The sequence below is a fragment of the Macaca mulatta genome, chromosome 4 (genome assembly GCF_049350105.2).
Source record: "Macaca mulatta isolate MMU2019108-1 chromosome 4, T2T-MMU8v2.0, whole genome shotgun sequence".
Taxonomy (NCBI): domain Eukaryota; kingdom Metazoa; phylum Chordata; class Mammalia; order Primates; family Cercopithecidae; genus Macaca; species Macaca mulatta.
In genome coordinates, this window is record NC_133409.1 from 128,197,588 (window position 1) to 128,213,499 (window position 15,912).

Consider the following 15,912-nt stretch of genomic DNA (forward strand, 5'->3'; position numbering starts at 1 on the left):
AAGGACAAAGGGGAAAAAGTAGAACCGTGGCTTCTGTAATTCACAGTCACAAAGCATAACTGAGACTATATTAAGAAATTAGAATTACATGTTGAAACCTATTTCAAGATCAAATCATTAAAATCATGAAACATTTTTACATTCCCAAGTTTGTTCTACTTAAAATTATTTTTAAATTAAAAAATATAAAATCTCAAATTTAGTCTTAAAAAGTTGCAGCTTAAATGCAAAGCAATTTTTCAGATTCATGACACTCATTCCTACCCACAATTTAATTAAATTATTTCCCATTATATAAAGTTATAGTAAAATCAACTTTTCCTGGAGCAATTCTGAAGTTGAGCATGCTAATTAGTCCATAGCTAATTTAACATCTGTTGTCTGATACCATTATAAACAGCCATGCCACCTAAAACATAACTAGTGCGATATGAAATAAGAAATACAAAGACAGTACACAGCTATCATTGATGTTAAATGTATAACAGGGTGACAATATCGAGGAATTGTACTAATGTCATAGAACTCACAGAACATTCAAATCCAAGGTACCAGCTGCACATGGAATCCGGTGCCACGTGTCAAACTAGCAGATGTCAAGAAAGCGGTGGTTGTAACGACAAGGTCAGTGTCAGCCAATAGAACTCATTGACAAACACTCGCCTGTGTCAGCTGCTGATATTGATGAGCTGAAAAGATGACAAAGCACGGTACAAATTATGCCCTCCTTCCTCCCTGCTTCCCCAACAACTCTGGACTGGAAATAGCAATGCATCTGTTATTTCAATCCCATCCGAATATATTAACCTATCTTGACCTTAGCAGTGTTCTAAGAGAAACTCTTTGCCTGAAAATTGAGGGAAGCTCTATTTTAAAAGTTAAAAAAGGACCTAATCTGACTTGGCTACAAAAACTATGTCACATTTAATATGTTTATTAGTACATATTAATATATGCATAAATTATATGACCTAGGGTTGACAGAAATACCTTCAAATAGAAAGCCTTAAGTAAGAAACTCAAACTTACAATAGCTTCTACATTAAATTAACTGGTACTCTCAAATAAATTCAAGCAGTTTTAGTGGATATGCCAGGAACTAAAGAAATAAAAATGAAAAATTCTATTTCTGTTCTCACTTATAGCCTTATAAGGAAAAGAGATAGACAAATACAAAATATTACACATGAGTTAACTGCTTTCTAGAGAGTTATGAAAACAATACTATAGTATTCTACAGCTGGGGAAAATACATTTGCAGTAATAAAATCAAGAGGAGATTTACAAGTCAAAGTATATTAAGTGCTCTATAATTCAGGTTTTTAAAAATAAAATCATTTGCAAATCATATGAGGAGGAAATTCACAGAAATACAAATGGCCAAAAAAATGAAAGATATTCAGTCTTACTAGTAATCAGGAAAATGCAAATCAAAATCATAATGAAATATGATTTTCTACCCACCAAATTGGCAGCACCAAATGCTAGTGAGAATGTGGAGCAACAGGTCCTTTATTGCTAAAGGGAGAATAAATTGGTAAATCTCCTTTGGAGAGCAACTTGTCAATATTCCAGAAAAAGTGAATATGGATACATCGTCTGATACGGTTTTGCTGTGTCCCCACCCAAATCTCATCTCTGAATTGTAATCCCCACGTGTCGGGGGAGGGACCTGGTGGGAGGTGATTGGATCATGGGACCGGTGTCACCCATGCTGTTCTCGTGATAGTGAGTGAGTTCTCACAAGATATGATGGTTTTATACATGTTTGGCAGTTCCTCCAAACTGGCCAAACTCCTGCACTTAGCCCAAGAAATTGTGTGCATGAATATTTTATTGATGTTTTGCATGAGAAGAAATAGGAAAATAAGAAAATAATCTAAATGCCCATCAACAGAGGAATAGATAAATAAATATATTCATTCTGTGAAATAGTACAAAGGAATCAATTACTTAGAATTATATGTATTAACATACCTGTATCTCAGAAACATAATATTCTAAAAATAATCAAATTACAAAAGAATAACCAGCATGTTATCATATGAGTTATGTTTCAAGAAATGCAGAAGTAACTATATATAATTTTATATATAGTTATAATGAGAATTAGAAACACTAAATCTAGCACAGAAAACGCTAGGGAAAATTGGGGAGAATGAGACAGAAAGAGCTACACAAGAAGTTTCAATTAATACTGAAAATTCATTATTTCTCTTGGTCATGTGTCTGAAATATTTTTAAACACAAATAAATAAGCTGAAAAATGTGACAGAAGCACAGATGAAAAAACAAACAGTCCTACTTAACGAACTACAAAAGTAAAATGAATAAAATGACGGTGAGTAATCATGGGCATCAAAAAATCTGCTGGGGACAGGTCAGTGTCTTACAATTTTCTGAAAAAAACGTGTGGACCCCAGCCCGGCGCGGTGCCTCACGCCTGTAATCTCAGCACTTTGGGAGAACGAGGCAGGTGGATCACCTGAGGTCAGGAGTTTAAGACCAGCCTGGCCAACACGGCGAAACCCCGTCTCAACTAAAAATACAAAAAAAAAAAAAAAAAAAAAAAAAAATCAGCTGGGCGTGGTGGCGGGAGCCTGTAATCCCAGCTACTTCAGGAGACTAAGGCAGGAGAATCGCTTGAACCCGGGAGGCAGAGGTTGCAGTGAGCAGAGATCGCGCCATTGCACTCCAGCCTGGGCGACAAAAGCAAACTCTGTCTCAAAAAAAAAAAAAAAAAAAAAAAACTGTGTGAACCCCAACATTGATTGATAGGTTCCAGTGCTTTTCTCCTCATTTTCTTGCACTAAAACTCCTAACTGAATCCAGTTGCTAGTACCAAATATTCTGTGTAATTTGCACAAGCATTGAAGGCTCCCCTCTTCACTGCCACCGCGGAGACCTGCGGGTATTTTAGGATTGTGAAGGTAACACCTCCCCCAGGATGGTGCCAGGAATTTCCCAGAGAGACTAGTGAATAAACTAGAGGGGTGCAGAGTGACGCATCAGGGTCAGAGGGTACTGGGGCCAGATGAGAAGGTGAGAAGGCTGATCTGAAAAATAAAACAATAAAATAAAACAGTCCTCGGCTTGAGTCTTGAAGGGCACTTAGGCAGAATCATAAAATCATGAATCTTAGAGCTGAAATACAGTTTATTAAAAAAAATTCTGTGAGATCAGGGTGAGGATGGTGAGGCGAAGGGGACATGAAAGAGGAGAATAAATCTTTCACCCACAGAGATAATGGGTGATGAAGATATTCTTGCCCAATAATTTGGCTCAAGTTTAAAAAAATAACTATACTTGAAAAGTTTCCTCTGGCCCCTTGGGTAGTTGGTTTTTATATAGATGTATATACATATATACACACAGACATATAACATTTATATAGTCTGTTTTATAGATTAAATATTAAATACACATCTTTATATAAATTACTTATATAAATGTATGTATTTTATAGAAATAAATTTACATATGTAACAATTTTATATATAAAATATGTTTTCTCAGACAAAAAACGTGTATGTCTTTTTATCACATGGGTTTAGTTATATGTAAGTGTAAAACTATCACTGTATAATATTGAATACGATCATTTACAATTATTTTTTGAAGCTTAGCCCATTGATATTAAATAGAAAGTGAAATTATTGTAAAAAAAGGACATGCACATTCAAAAAGCGTTTTACAGTATAAAATTAGTGAGGTCTGATCAGTTGTCAACCTCATTTTCTGTGATGAGAGAGGTTTAGGGGTCTCTAAAACTGGGGTGGGGGGTGAAGATGGAGTCTGTATGTTTATATAAACATATAATTTTTTTGTTTGAGAAAGTATAAGACTCCTGGGAAAGTCCAGCACAGGGGAGGGGGTTAAACAAGGTGTCTACAGCTCTGAATAATACAGTAGTGTACATTTGCAGGTTTAGAGTCCAGAGGAGGTAAGGGAAGCAAAGGCAACCAAGAAACAGTTTGTCAGGACTCTCAAATGAGGAGAGGAGGGACCCAGTGGAAAGGTTCTGGGGAAGGAGTATCAGGTTTGGTAAATTATAGCATGGAAACTGGCCAGAGCCCAGGTGAAAAAGCCCCACTGCTGATGATGCCAGAGGAATTTCTAAGAACAGGATGCCTGGCACTCCATATTCAGCTCCTTCCCATCCTGTGCTATGCTGTAGTCCACCTCCACTAACTTTCTAACCTCCAGTAAAAGTCAACTCTGTAGGACAGTTTTGTGTAGCGGTCGTTGGAGGAAGGCAGTAAGAGGGACAACTGATGCTATAAGATTAGATAACATAAAAGAGGAGGCAGGACAAATACAGGGATGATGGAGGATCCATTAAAGGAGGAATGGGGAGCAAGAGATGATACCACGCTGAGGATACTATTGCTTTCAGTGAATCTTTTTAACCATTCTGGCAGCCATGGACTCCCACAATATGGTGGGGGGAAAGGAATCAAGCTCATTAATCTGGAAATTAAAGGTAAAGATGACATATCAGAGGTAAAGTGATTTAGAATAATCAAGACATCTGATGTGCCCTACTTATATATGTGAAAGCCTGGATCAATAAACAGCAAAATGTTTACAATGGTTTGCTCTGGATAATGAACATATGAGTATTAGCATCTTTGTTTCTTTTATAACTTCCAAATAATACACTATAAAACTCAGAGGGAAAGAATAAAAGCAAATTCATTATTAAAATAGAGAATGAGCTCAAGCCATCATTTTAAATGTTTCCTACCCATCTTAAATTAAGAAAACATACCCCTACGGCAACCGTATCCTTCCCATGCTTGCATTAGAGGTGCTTTACCTGCTTAAGCCAAATCTCACCCAGCTAATGACATGGCATAGGAGTAGGTACTCAACCTAAACAGATTCGCCCATGAAGATTGTCTAACTGAAGTACTTGCATTTTTTAATTTTCATCATACCTGATAGAAAATATAATATATAGTGAAAACTCCATTTCCTAGATCCTGCTTCAGTATATTAGGATGCCTCATTAAATTTTAATTTCAGAAAAACACCAAATAAGTTTTTAGTGTAATTGTCCCTTCAAATATTTAGGATATTTATTTAGTATAGGTATGTCCCAAATATTTTGTGCAACATACTTAACACTAGAAAATTATTTGTCGGGCCGGGCGCAGTGGTTCACACCTGTAATACCAGCACTTTGGGAGGCCGAGGCAGGTGATCACGAGGTCAGGAGTTCGATACCAGCCTGGCCAACGTGGTGAAACCCCGTCTCTACTAAAAATGCAAAAATTAGCTGTGTGTGGTGGCAGGCACCTGTAATCCCAGCTATTTGGGAGGCAGAGGTAGGAGAATTGCTTGAACCCAGGAGACGGAGGTTGCAGTGAGCTGAGATCACACCACTGCACTCCAGCTTGGGTGACAAGAGAGAGACTCCGTCTCAAAAAAAAAAAAAAAAAAAAAGAAAGAAAGAAAGAAAGAAAGAAAGAAAGAAAGAAAGAAAGAAAGAAAGAAAGAAAGAAAGAAAGAAAGAAAAGAAAAGAAAATTATTTGTTGTATATCTGAAATTCAGATTTAGTCCATTGTTCCTCCTATATTTTTGTTAGCTAAATCTGGCAACGTTTTTTTCTTTTTTGAGACAGGGTCTCTCTCTGTTGCCCAGGCTGGCATGCAGTGGTGCAATCATGGCTCACAGGCTCACAGCAGCCTCGGACTGAAGCAGTCTGCTCACCTCAACCTCTCGAGTAGCTGAGACTACAGTTATGCACAACCACGCCCAGCTAATTTTTTGTAGAGATGGGGTTTCACTACATTGCCCAGGCTGGTCTCAAGCTCCCAGGCTCAAGTGATCTTGCCTGCTTCAGCCTCCCAAAGTGAGGGGATTACAAGCATGAGTCACCATGCCTGGCTGCTGACATTACTCTTTCTATGCCTGTTTCTAAACTCTAAACAAGTGCTAGAGAACTGCTTAAGCTATTACTGCCTGTGTGATATTTTATAAACATAAAATTTTAGGTAGAAATTAGAGAAAATGAACTGATCACAAATCCATTTTCAAACACTGTTAACCTAATCGATGACAGTAAGAAGCAGTAGGTGAACCTCCTGCCCATCAAGGGAGGTAAATTGGGCCAGTTGAAACATTTCTACCAAAATGACAGTAGGTCTTGTGGGCATACAACCTATTCAGGTCATCATTTCATTTTTCTGTTAAATTGCTGAGTGAAAATGAGAACAACCTGAACCACAGCAAAGTAGTATCTAGATATAGAAACTTAATTTTGACCTGCATGTAAAGCTATTTTCTCATCCATGAAAAATGCTCCATAATCCCCAATAATAGTTTAAATAATTCAACTATATGTCTGGCGAGAAAACACGCATCTTGAGCCATGTATTTTGAAGGTAAGTGCTCTTGACTGAGCTTTATCATCTGCTTCTTAAAGAATTTGCTTGCTTGCAAACTTTATAAATGGTATGCCAAGACCAACTGATGCTTTAAGTTTATGCAGCTATCAATCCCAGTACACACTGACACATGGCATCTGCCTCTTTTTTATGTTAATAAGATACAGAGTTTACAACTTCCACAGAGGGTGCAGTTAAAGCCCCCTGCTCTGTTTAATTTTTTAAAGAAAAAAGTGAGTTTGGTATGTTTTTCAAGCAAATTATCTTGAAACACATATTAGGTGTAACTATTAATAATAATTATGTGTAATTATTTTGAATATTAAAGCTTTGAATGTAGTCTGTTTTTCATAGATTTGCCAGTAATGGTCTAAATCAGAAGTCTGTAACTAAGATGCACAGACCAATGCTGGTCTGCCACCTATTTTTTTTTTAAATGAAGTTTTATTGGAAAACAGCCATATCCTTCCATTTACCTGTTGTCTTTTGCTACAAAGGCAAGGTTGGGTAGTTGTAGCCAAAAAAACCTAAAATATTGACTATTTGACCCTTTACACAAAAGATTTGTCAACTTTGCTTTAAATAGACATTTACCAACAGTCAAGGGGACTGATTACTCCCCTAGGCTGATCTACATATTTTTCAGATATTATGGCAGCCTTGATTACTTCGGTTTTGTATAGCAGAGAGATATAAAGTCTAAAACACTGCAGAACTAAAAATATCTGGCACAGCAACAGGCAAAGTAAATTTGATGAAAGAGACTCCCTCAGTATTGATCGTAACACAAGACGTTCTCAGTGGATCATTCACCCTAGTCCTTTGCTCCTGGACTAGAAAAAGGAAATAGTTATCCAGTTGCTGTAAGAATCAGGTTAATGACCCAAATCCATTTTGATTTCTTTCTCTTTTTTTCTTTTTAAAAGCAAAAACCCTTTAAAGTTCTAGCCTCTGGCAAATCTCACCCTCACCCCTAGAAAACACTGACCTAAATCAAGCCTAGAAATAATACCAACCAGTCCCCGTGATCAGCTGATGTATTTTCACCGTGGGAATACAGGAGATGAATATTTTTCATGCAAGGCTATTTGGATAAAATTGTATTCAGGCTTCGATTTTGGTGATGCCTCCACAACGCTATGCAAAATGTCTTCCTTGAAGCCTGGAAGAAGCCACCCAGAGCAATCTATTAGGCTGCTCTCTCTTTCCAAGAGGAAATTCTGCAAACGGTGGCTACAGACATGCCTCATCTTAGAAAATGTGAGCATTATGTTGCATTTCCATTAATTAAACCCCACTTGCAATGGCCTACATGCACTTTCCTTCAGAAACAGGTCCAATAGCCTTTCCAAATTATAGGTCCAGAGTCTTCTGCAATACAGTTGTGGAAGGAGGAGCAATGAAGATACCAAATGTGACTCTGTGTAGACAGAGCCCAGAGATATCAGTCTGGTTTGAATTGGGTCTACACATGGTCTACACATTGCCAATATTTGCACAATCAGCATGACTTTTAGTTAGATGTATGCTTCTTTGGAGTGGCTTTGGGAAGGTTAATAGAGATTATGATAAAGGGCCTTAGGTTTCCTCATCCTGACCCACTCCTTGGCACATCTATTGATTTTAGGCTCGTGGGGAAGGAGAGGATTGGAAGTTGCAGAGACAGGCAATTGTTTCTCCAGAGAGATTATTTGATCATTTCAGAAAAACATATCATCCTGATGCTTACCAGAGCAATAGGCTTTAGTAGGTTAAAAGGCAATGAAATAATTCACCCTAATATTGAACAACAGTGTTAATCCAATTTAACTCCTTCATGCTTTTTGTACTATTTGTCAAACATAAATAAAATGGTTCTGTAATGATGAAACATACATATTCAACACCCTCTATTAAGTGTAGCAAAACTTGAGTCAAAACTGGAAGTCTTAGATTGGTTTTGAACTGACCTCTGAGGGTGTCACCTGGCAGATCAGAGAAGTTTCTTGGAGATAGCAGCTTTGGTGCTGGGAACCTAATCACCGGGAAAACTACCTTGGTGACCTGAGAGACCAGGAGGCCATATGGAATAAAAGAGGAAACTGTTCTTTGTGAGATATCTCTGAGCTGATATCTGAACTTGCATCCTGACTACAGACCCATAGAAATGGTAGTTAGAAAAAATAGCACTTTGACTTTTTTAAAACATTTACAGTCTGGAAGCATGTATGACAGAATCTCTAAATAATACAGTTACTAACAATAAGCACTAATATCTATTGTTAAGCATTGATATCTATCGAGTAAATGCTATGTGTTTGGCAACGTTGGTAGGGATTTTCAATATTTGATAGACTCATATTAACAATGCTATTTATAATTACTGCATAATTAAAAGTTGCCTTGAAGAATTTGATCAAATCGGTAAAAGTTCTGATGGGGTTATGAAAATTCAACTAACCAATCACAAATCCACCTAGACACTGTAGAGAAAAGCAAGGACAAATAACCATAAATCACCTTGAATAAAAATTCAGCAAGAAGCACATAGGCATTTCCCTGATTATTATTCAGGGGTTTAGGATTTTTTTTTTTTTTTTTTTTTTTTTTTTTTTTTTTTTTTGAGATGGAGTTTTGCTCTTGTTGCTCAGGCTGGGGTGCAATGGCACGATCTTGGCTCACCACAACCTCTGCCTCCCAGGTTCAAGCGATTCTCCTGCCTCATCCTCCTAAGTAGCTGAGATGACAGGAATGCGCCACCATGCCATGCTAATCTTGTATTTTTAGTAGAGCTGGGGTTTCTCCATGTTGGTCAGGCTGGTCTTGAACTCCCGACCTCAGGTGATCCGCCTGCCTCGGCCTCCCAAAGTGCTGGGATTACAGGTATGAACCACTGTGCCCAGCCAGGACTTTTTTTCTCAGATAAATGCAGCAGCTGTTCTTTTGCAAATGAAGAAGTTAGAAAATTTGGAATTTATTAGCCAATTTAAGAATTTCTGTCCCTATCACTTCCCTTTATTGACTGCTTTCAGTGTACCAGGTGTTTCACATCTAGTGTTTCTAATCCCTCACAGACATTCAGGCTCCATATTTTCCCCCATTTTAAAGGCAGCAAAACTGAATGTTTGCCCAAGTTAGCATAACTAACAGATGACACAGTTGGGCTTTGAACTCAAGACTGGTGTCCCCATGGTTGGCCTCATTTTTGATGCCACTCAGACTCAGCAGCTGTGTGAATACTTTGTAGCATGCAGTCGTTTCCAGTGTTAAACACAAGAAGATACACCCATTAATTTGCATAAATTAAGCCAAACCCCAGCTATTTTCACTTATTTTCTGATCTTCTTACCATAAAATATCAGTTATTGATCTTTCAGGAAGACAATGGAACTAAGATACTTGCACTGTAATCAAAAGATCTTCGTTTTTTAAAAGGAGAATATGAGAGCCAACAGAAAAAAAAAAAAAAAGCCATCTCGTTAATTTTATTTTTTCTCAAGAAAAGAAAAGCAATCCCATGCTCACTCACCTCCCACACCAAGTCTGGAGGCTTGTAGTGATTAGCAACAGAATTTCCCCATTCCAATTCAATTCACACATCTGCAAGGTGTAGGCAGGTTCCAGGGCTGAGCACTCAGAAGTGCTATAAAATCAATTACATATTTCTCCCTATCACAACAGGAACATACTGGGAGCCATTTATCAATAGTGCTTCGAAAAAAAACACATCATTTCAAACTAAAAAGATAACGAACGTGGTAGATATTTCGCTTTTAAAACTGTTGAAAAACATTACCCAACAAAATGCGGCTGGAAAGCAAAAGAAATCACTGTAAGGTAAATCAATCTCAAAAAAGTAAAATTTACATTGGTTTAGCACAGATTAAAAATGTGAATTCATGAATACTAGCCCATTGCTGCTTGCAATAATTTTTTATTTTAAATTGTGGAGTTAATACCTGATCTGATAAGCCTTGAAAATAAGTAATTAAATATAACAAGTGAACTGAATGTGGATATACCTTCATTTAGTTATGTCTTTGCAAGAGGAGTTTAAATTTCACATTCTCTTGAAAATTCGAGATTTCAGTTATGTTAAGAATTGCAAAGATTCATAGTAATTTGAGACTTGGGAGCTGTCCTCTAAGCTAGTGGTTCTCAAAGTCTCTTTCTGAATCAGCAGCATGGTGTCACCTGAGAATGCGTTAGAAATGCAGATTCTCAGGCCTCACCCCGAACTTACTAAATCAGAAACTCTGGAGATGGGGCTCAGGAGACCATGTTTTAACAAGCTTTTAGGACATTCTAAAATATGACAACCACTGTTCTAAGATCCATAAACTTGGGTGATCTAGTTTACAAAAATCGATGAAAATACATGTGTTTAGGACTAACTGATAAAAGTGAATCACAGCAATTCTCTACTTGTGGAAACTAAAAGTTTATTTGCAAAATACTTTGTTGTTGTTTTTCCATAATAGACTAAATGAATGTATTAAAATTCTCAGTCTAATTCACAAAGCCAATTCAACTTATAAACTTAGTGCAATCATACTAAGAATACTATTTAATAGGTATCCTAATGGAATGTCCTTTCAGAAAAGTTAACTATGAAAACCTGAAAGCTGATACAAAAAGGTGGTCGAGGTATAGGAAGAATCAGCTTGCAACTGCAAAAAGGAACTCCAAGTTGCACCCCCCAGCTCTCCTACTCCCACTTTCAGGCCAACCCCACTGGCAGGGAAGGACAGAGTTTGAAAGTTGGGCAAAACTTCACGGGAGGAGTTGCAGGGAATGGGTCCCATCAGACAGAAAAGGGTGAGTGAGGACTGCTGCCATAGCACTTCTGATCACATGGAGCAATGTTGAGGGAAGGAGGTGGCAAAAGTCTCCAGGGATTTCAAATCTACTGCTTCCCACAAGAAGCTGACAAAGTCAACAACAGTCCCTGAGGCAGAAGAAGAAAAAAGGAATGCTTGAAAAGTATCTCTTTGCATCTGTAGGCCATTTATTCCTCAGGCATTTGTAAGCAGGGAAGAATGAAATTTGAAGAGCTTTGGTTCATCAATCACTCAATACATTTACACAAAATATTCACAGAAGGAAGGATAGCAGGATTCTTTCTGATAACAGACTCAGACAAGACTTGATGTTTCTACTCTGCTTAATGATATCACAGTGGCAACTCAATGTAAATCACAGTAAGCTTCAAGCAGCAGAATCTTGGGAAACTCCGGAATACTATTACTAATATTAATGAGCATTACCATAAGCAGTGCCTCATTTCACTCAGAATATGGCAGACTCTACAGGAGCCAGAACTATAATAGTGTCACTCTGAAACAGAGAAGACAGATGCCTGAATCATGGGATTTCCAAGTTCAGTGGGAGGATTCCTCTATCTCCAAATTGTTATAGGACCAACAGGTTTGTATGCCCACTGCCCAGTGACAGACCCATTACCCTAAGACAGCAGAAATGCAGCAGGGAAAGTGTTAATGATTGCAAAGCACCAAGTGAGGAGATGGAAGGAGATCCTCAAATCTATCTCCTCTGGGGAAAAGAAGTTCTAGGGAGGGTTTTTAAAAGGTTTTTGGAGCATGAGGGGCTGGAAAATTGGGGTCATTGATTGGTCAGGGAAAGGGGGATGAAATCATCAGGATGTGAAAACTGCATTTTTTGATGAGTCAGTTCCTCATGGGGTCCTTCAGACCAGCTGAGTCGGTGGGGTCTTTTAGATCGGCTGGTATCAGTGGGGGTCACTGAAATCAGCTGGAATTTGTAGTTGCATCAGTATGCAAGACCCTTTCGCCACTAAAGCCTATTGCTCTGGTAAACATCAGGATGATCCATTTCTCTGAAATGATCACAGGGAAAACTTAATGTTTTATAATGTTCAAGCTGTTGCCTGTGGAACAGTTAAGGGGAACTATAATTCTGTAACAGGGTCTACATGATTGTGAGGCAATAGGCACCAAAGAACTACGAAGAAGCAGGTCAGAGAGCAAGCTGACTTCATGACTAATGTCTCATGTGCAGTAAGCTTGGTTTATTTTCATTTCTCTCTCTTTTTTCTTGACAGATTTTATGAATTTTATAGGGGCAGTTCCAAAATTACAAGACATGGCTCATGAAGTCAGATTTTTTTAAAACAAACATATATTTATATGAATATTACCTCCAAAGATGTTACCAGGGACAGTCTGTATGTTTACTTAATGTTTCTGCTATCCTTCAAAGTATTTTTGAAACTTCTCTCTTTGAATTAACTTTAAAATCATTTATATTTTTAAGAAAATTGGTTCCATTGCCTTAAATTTATACCTTTAAAATAAACCCTAAACAGGTTAACCCAATATTACTTTTAGCTCTTTCTAAAAATAAAATCCACTATTGAAAAACAATGATTTATCACAAATCTCAAGTGACTCAAAAGATTAGGATGCTAGCTATAAAAAAATAGAGAAAGAATTCTTCTCTAGGAAGTTTTTGAAATTAGCAATACAATGAAATATGAATATAGCCTATGAAGATAACTTTGATAGAAACAGCATTCATGCATATTCAAGTTTGTCTTGTTCATTAAAACATATACCATTGTTACAGCAAAGCAGATGCATGCAAAGCAGATACATCATCATAATAGAAGACCATATAGTACTTGATATTTTATTATTATAAATTTATTATTTTAAGTAACCATTTCTCTCCTCCTGAAGATCTTTTTAAAAATGCAAATACGTAGGAGAGAATCAATACATTAAGTCACCTACATTATATAGACGTGGTTCTTAACTCTATCTGAAGTGTTCATCTTAATTCTATCTAAGGGGTCTATGAAGAGCATTCAATGGGTCCATGATGGGAAATATATTATGTTTTGTTTTTATTAATCTCTGACTGGAATTTAACATTTCTTTCAGTTACGAATGTAATCAATCAACCACTATAGAATTAGCACTATCTGTGACATTGACACCTACAAAAATCATAAATATTTTACATTACAAGTGTTGCATATATAGCAAAATATCACTTGTTCTCACCACTGCTTTGAACTTTCAATGGTTCTTAGAACTATTTCTGAATCTTGTACTATGCACATAAAAACAATATGCTAAAAAGAAGACCATAGACCCCTCAAACTGCCAAAAGAGTGCATGACTCAAAAAAGATAAAGAATCCTCACCTTATATAATGAGTTAACTTATAACGTTTATTTTCTCTTTGACCAGGCAACCAAAAAAAAATCCCAGGATACCATTTTACCTGTGAAAAAGTTTCCACGAGGTTGGAAGGCAAATTTTGCATGTAATAAATTTGACATGCCTTGCCTTTTCCAGAAACAGAAACAGAGACATGGTTCTAGAGGCACATTACATGAGCTATCAGTTTGGAAATCATTGACTGGATATACTAGTATGTTTCTGTGGCTAAAATGTAAGCAGAGAATCCATGCTTAAAGCACTGGATTGTTACCAATCCATTATCTGGGATATTAATCATGGGGGGAGGTGGGGAAATAAAAATACAAAAATATCTAACATCATATCAAACTGTGCTAGACCATCACGATTCTAAGGCTCTTTGAAAATTGAAGGAGAATGACAAAAATGATGAGCGAGGCAGAAAGACTGACTTATGGACAGCTGTCACAGTAAACAGTAAAGCAGTTGTGCATGGGTACCAGGAATGGCCCACGTTTAACACTTAACAGGACAGAGAATGAATAATTATTTGGTGTGCTTTACCCCTAAAAGTAACAGAGAAGGGGAAAAATGCAAGAAAGTGAGAAACTATACAGCAGACACACTGTAACAAAAATTTTAAAACCCTTAGCAAAAAAGATTGTTTAGTGAGCCAAAAGGAATCACTTTTGAACTTAACCACTCCATATTTCTCCAGGTTGTTTTCCCTATAACTTTCCAAAGAATTACATTGACAAAACTTTATAGTACCAGAGAGAAACAGGAAATAGTTTAAGCTTGTCTTGTGATTCAATCTATTATGCTCAAATTTAAAATACAGCTGATTTGAGTGTTTTTTAAAGAAACATTTTTTCCTTAAATTTTTGAGTGAAGTTGGCCCTCCATATAGATGAGTTCTGCATCCCTGGATTCAACAAACTACAGATCAAAAATATTCAGAAAAAAGATGTGTCTGTATTGCCTTTTTTTCTTGTTATTATTTCCTAAACAACACAGTATAACAATTGTTTGTATAACACATTGTATTAGGCATTATAAGTAATCTAGAGATAATTTAATGGACATGGGAGGATATGCATAGATTATATGTCAATACTACACCATTTTATATCAGGGACTTGAACATCCTCAGATTTTGGTATCTGCAAGAGGTACTGAAACCAATCCCCCTTGAATGTCAAAGGAAGACTGTAGTTAAATTTTGAAATAAGAAGCATTATTTCCATCAAGCAACTGTAAGGGTCTTCAGCAGAACATGTATATGTTAATGTACTTGTTTTAATTTGTTACCTGTACACATTCTAATGAGAAAGATTCATTCATTTTATTGGGAGGAAAAGCATGCCATTCTCTGAATAATACTGAAATTATCTCAAGAGACAAATACATCTCCTAGATCTAACAAATAAATGAATAAACTAGTATAAAAATCCAATAAATTTAAAGTGAAGTTGCAACCTTGGATTGCAGACGTGGAGACACAGCACAGATTCTTAAAACACATGGAGCACCATTGAACATGAATAAAGTGACCTGCAGATGTATCCCCGTACTAGTCAAGGCAATCAGCACTAGCTGTGGGTGATAGTACGAATGTAGAGCACATCTGTAAAACTGTCCTTTTACCTAGAATGTTTCTCTATCTGACTTCTCAGAGTTGGCATGTCGTTCATAACTACACCACCTGACAATAAATTAGAGCACACACGGCCCAGACAAGGTTAATCACAGAGATAGACAATGGAGGATGGCAGAGCTCTGGAAAAAGCCAGACCCAGAATCAAATCCTGGATCAAAGTCCTGGCTCTGAAATTGACTAGCTAGCTGGTGAAGGGGCAAGTTACCTAACTCTTTAAGTCTCAAATATATCATCTATCAAATGAAAATTATATAAATCCCATTTCATAAGTTGTCATGGGAAACAAGGTTAAAAATACATTCACAGTGTTTAAGACTGCTGTTTAAAGTGTCTGACAGAAAGTATTCCATTATTTTCTTAGTCCATATTAAAGTATTAGCTTCTGACCTGAGCTAGACTGACAAGAAATTTTTTTCTGGATTTCTTAAATTAGGGAATGGATTGTTGAAATCCATCCTCCTTTGATGGCAGGGTGTTAAAATATAAAATCTAAGAGCCACTAGTGGTCTGTTGTCAGCCACATGACAACCATATTTTTCAGTCAGAAAGAAAGAAGCTGGGTGGGGTGCAGTGGCTCACCTGTAATGACAGAACTTTGGGAGGCCAAGGTCACTTGAGGTCAGGAGTTCGAGACCAGCCTAGCCAACATGGTGAAACCCCATCTCTACTAAAAATACAAAAATTAGCTGGGCA

The 15,912-nt window shown here is 37.1% G+C and overlaps 1 protein-coding gene across 33 annotated transcripts in view; it reads right to left on the bottom strand.

Moving 5' to 3' along the window:
• Window positions 1-15,912, bottom strand: part of MLIP (muscular LMNA interacting protein) — a 258,328-nt gene that overhangs the window by 185,587 nt on the left and 56,829 nt on the right. For 7 of the 33 annotated variants that reach the window (XM_078001302.1, XM_078001300.1, XM_078001293.1 and 4 more), the window contains exon 1: window positions 531-772. The exons of the other annotated variants lie outside the window; for them this stretch is intronic. In XM_078001302.1, the coding sequence (XP_077857428.1) occupies window positions 531-563 (33 nt within the window). In that variant the 5' untranslated portion in view covers window positions 564-772. Of the gene's footprint in view, window positions 1-530; window positions 773-15,912 lie in introns of those variants that run through there. 33 annotated transcript variants of the gene reach the window in all.